This window comes from Somniosus microcephalus, chromosome 4, assembly GCF_052327205.1.
Source record: "Somniosus microcephalus isolate GS21.2 chromosome 4, FLI_Smic_1.0, whole genome shotgun sequence".
Lineage (NCBI taxonomy): Eukaryota > Metazoa > Chordata > Chondrichthyes > Squaliformes > Somniosidae > Somniosus > Somniosus microcephalus.
In genome coordinates, this window is record NC_140990.1 from 54,216,639 (window position 1) to 54,220,768 (window position 4,130).

At 47.4% G+C, this 4,130-nt stretch overlaps 1 protein-coding gene across 1 annotated transcript; it reads right to left on the reverse strand.

Annotated features, from left to right (window-relative positions):
* Positions 1–1,406: 1,406 nt before the first annotated feature.
* On the reverse strand, positions 1,407–4,130 carry LOC147118911 (uncharacterized). The gene is made up of 2 exons (XM_085984663.1): positions 3,816–4,130; positions 1,407–2,580 (listed from the first exon to the last, which is right to left on the reverse strand). The coding sequence occupies exon 2, from the start codon at positions 2,214–2,216 to the stop codon at positions 1,542–1,544; it is 675 nt and encodes a 224-aa protein (XP_085840789.1). The 5' UTR covers positions 2,217–2,580; positions 3,816–4,130; the 3' UTR covers positions 1,407–1,541.

The window sequence follows — 4,130 nt, forward strand, 5'->3', positions numbered from 1 at the left end:
GGGTTAGATACAGAGTAAAGCTCCCTCTACACTGTCCCACCAAACACTCGCAGGGCAGATACAGCATGGGTTAGATACAGAGTAAAGCTCCCTCTACACTGTCCCGTCAAACACTCCCAGGGCAGGTACAGCACGGGTTAGATACAGAGTAAAGCTCCCTCTACACTGTCCCATCAAACACTCCCACAGCAGGTACAGCACGGGTTAGCTAGAGAGTAAAACTCCCTCTACACTGTCCCATCAAACACTCCCAGGGCAGATACAGCATGGGTTAGATACAAAGTAAAGGTCCCTCTACACCGTCCCATCAAACACTCCCAGGGCAGGTACAGCACGGGTTAGATACAGAGTAAAGCTCCCTCTACACTGTCCCACCAAACACTCCCAGGGCAGATACAGCATGGGTTAGATACAGAGTAAAGGTCCCTCTACACTGTCCCATCAAACACTCCCAGGGCAGGTACAGCACGGGTTAGATACAGAGTAAAGCTCCCTCTACACTGTCCCATCAAACACTGTCAGGGCAGGTACAGCACGGGTTAGATACAGAGTAAAGCTCCCTCTACACTGTCCCACCAAACACTCCCAGGGCAGATACAGCATGGGTTAGATACAGAGTAAAGCTCCCTCTACACCGTCCCATCAAACACTCCCAGGACAGGTACAGCACGGTTTAGATACAGAGTAAAGCTCCCTCTACACTGTCCCATCAAACACTCCCAGGGCAGGTACAGCACGGGTTAGATACAAAGTAAAGCTCCCTCTACACTGTCCTATCAAACACTCCCAGGGCAGGTACCTGGACATGTTACTGAGACCTTCCCTGGCCACCCAGGCTAGGAGCTGCACTTTGGCAGGTATGGGGAGCTGCGCCTTGTCCATGAGAGTAACTGTAGGTATCAGACCTGAAATAATCGAGAGTAATGATCGGGCGTCAGCTGTGGCTCAGTGGGTAGCACACTCGCCTCTGAGTCAGAAGGTTGTGGGTTCAAGTTCCCCTCCAGAGGCCTGAGCACACAAAGCTAGGCTGACGCTCCAATGCAGTACTGAGGGAGTGCGACACTGTCAGACGTGCCATATTTCGATGAGTCACTGAACCGACGCCCCTTGAGCCCTCAACCAACATCACTAAAACAGATTGTCTGGCCATTATCACATTGCTGTTCATGGCAGCTTGCTGTGTGCAAATTGGCTGCTGCATTTCCTACAACAGTGAATGCTCTTCAAATGTACTTTTATGTTGTTGTACTTCATTGTCTGTAAAGCACTTGAGGTCATGTGAGGTGCTACATAAATACAAGTCTTTAATTAACAAAGGAGAAATAGCCCAAAAAAGGAACAGTCGGTAACAGGACAACTATTAGTCTCCTCTTATTATGTGAGAAATCAAGGTCTCGACACACTGCGTGTTTGAAACAAAGCTGATTTATTTGTCAGATATTAAACTCCGCCCAGTTACAAAGGAAACAAAGCCCAATTGTCAGAATGAACATGGTTCAGTCCTGGATGTGATTAATAACAACAGAATCCAACCCCTGCAGTCAGTCGTGAACTCGCTGGTGTGTCAGCAGGTTGGCTGAACGAATGAATCCCTTCCCACACACGGAGCAGGTGAACGGCTTCTCCCCAGTGCGAATGCGTTGGTGTTTCATCAGATCACTTCTGCTTTTAAAGCTCTTCTCACAGTCAGAGCATTTAAACAGTCTCCTGTTGGTGTGAACAAGTTGGTGTGTAGTGAGGTGGGATGACAGAGTGAATCCCTTCCCACACATGGAGCAGGTGAACGGCCTTTCCCCATTGTGAATGCATTGGTGAGCCACAAGGAGGGGTGAATTTGTGAATCCCTTCCCACAGACAGAGCAGATGAACGGCCTCTCTCCAGTGTGAAAACGCTGGTGTCTCAGATGGTGAGATGATTTAATGAATCCTTTCCCACACACGGAGCAAGTGAATGGTCTCTCTCCAGTGTGAACTCGCTTGTGATCAATGAGGTGGGAAGAACAAGTGAATCCCTTCCCACACACGGAGCAGGTGAACGGCCTCTTCCCAGTGTGAACTCGCTGGTGTGACTGGAGGCTGGCTGGTAAAGTGAATCCCTTCCCACACACGGAGCAGGTGAACGGTCTCTCCCCAGTGTGACTGCGTCGATGGGTTTCCAGCTGGTACGGGTAATTGAATCTCTTCCCACAGTCTGCACATTTCCACGGTTTCTCCATGGTACAGGTGTCCTTGTGTCTCTCCAGGTTGGACGATCAGTTGAAGCCTCGTCCACACACAGAACACGTGTACGGTTTCTCCCCACTGTGAATGGTGCGATGTTTTTTCAGGCTGTGTAACTGGTTAAAGCTCTTTCCACAGTCAGTGCACTGGAACACTCTCACTCGGGTGTGTGTGTCTCGGTGCTTTTCCGGTCACACTGATGTTTGAAATCTTTTCCCACAGACAGAACAGACAAACATTTCTCCTTCCACATTCAAATGTCAATGATATTCAGGTCCTGATGAATGGAGTGACTCTGTCAGATCTTGACGTGATGTTTGGTTTGAGTTTCCCATCTGTAAATCCTCCCCTTCCAATACCCTGTAAAAGGAGTTTACAAACGTCATCACTGGAAGTACAGGATAGAAATTCAGAAGAGACTATTCTAGTTTCTATGGAGCATTCTTTCATAAAAACATAAGAAATAAGAGCAGGAGTAGGCCATTTGGCCCTTCGAGCCTGCTCCGCCATTCAATAAGATCCTGGCTGATCTTGTACCTCATCTCCACTTTCCTGCACTATCCCTATATCACTTGATTCCCTTAATATTCAACAATCTATCGATCTCTGTCTTGAATATACTCAACGACTGAGCCTCCACGGCCCTCTGGGGTAGAGAATTCCAAAGATTCACCACCCTCGGAGTGAAGAAATTTCTTCTCATCTCAGTCCTAAATGTCCGACCCCTTATTCTGAGACTGTGACCCCTGGTTCTAGACTCCCAGCCAGAGGAAACATCCTCCCTGCATCTACCCTGTCAAGCCCTGTAAGAATTTTTTATGTTTCAATGAGATCACCTCTCATTCTTCTAAACACTACAGAATATAGGCCTAGTCTACTCAATCTGTCCTCATAGGACAATCCCCCCATCCCAGGAATCAATCTCGTGAACCTTCATTGCACTCCCTCTATGGCAAGTATATCCTTCCTTAGGTAAGGAGACCAAAATTGTACACAGTACTCCAGGTGTGGTCTCACCAAGGCCCTATATAATTGAAATAAGACTTCTTTATTCCTGTACTGAAATCCTCTTGCAATGAAGGCCAGCATACCATTTGCCTTCCTAATGGCTTGCTGCACCTGCACATTCACTTTCAGTGACTCATGTACAAGGACACCCAGGTCCCTTTGATCATCTGCATTCCCCAATCTTTCACCATTTAGGAAATACTCTGCCTTTCTGTTTTTTCTACCAAAGTGGATAACTTCACATTTATCTACATTATATTCCATCTGCCATGTTCTCGCCCACTCACTGAGCCTGTCGAGATCCCCTTGAAGCCTCTTCACATCCTCTTCACAACTGACACTGCCACCTAGCTTTGTATCATCAGCAAATTTGGAAATGTTACATTTAGTCCCCTCATCCAAATCATTGATATAGATTGTGAATAGCTGGGTCCCAAGCACCGATCCTTGCGGTACCCCACTAGTTACAGCCTGCCATCCTGAAAAAGACCTGTTTATCTCTACTCTTTGTTTTGTCTGTTAACCAATTCTCAATCCATGCTAGTATATTACCCCCAATTCCATGTGCCCTAATTTTGTTCACCAACCTCTTGTGTGGGACCTTATCGAAGGCCTTCTGAAAATCCAGATACACCACATCTACCGGTTCCCCTTTGTCTACTCCACTAGTTACATCCTCAAAGGACTCCAATAGGTTTGTCAAACAGGATTTTGCACATTCTCCCCGTGTTTGCGTGGGTTTCCTCCGGGTGCTCCGGTTTCCTCCCACAGTCCAAAGATGTGTGGGTTAGGTTGATTGGCTATGATAAAAAATTGACCATTAGTGTTAGGGGGATTAAGTACGTGGGGTTACGGGGATAGGGTGGGATATGTGTTGGTGTAGGGGTTACGGGGATCGGGTG

Bases quoted from the DNA above. Each gene is read 5' to 3' on its own strand.
- LOC147118911 (XM_085984663.1), bottom strand. From the start codon at position 2,216: ATGGAGAAACCGTGGAAATGTGCAGACTGTGGGAAGAGATTCAATTAC.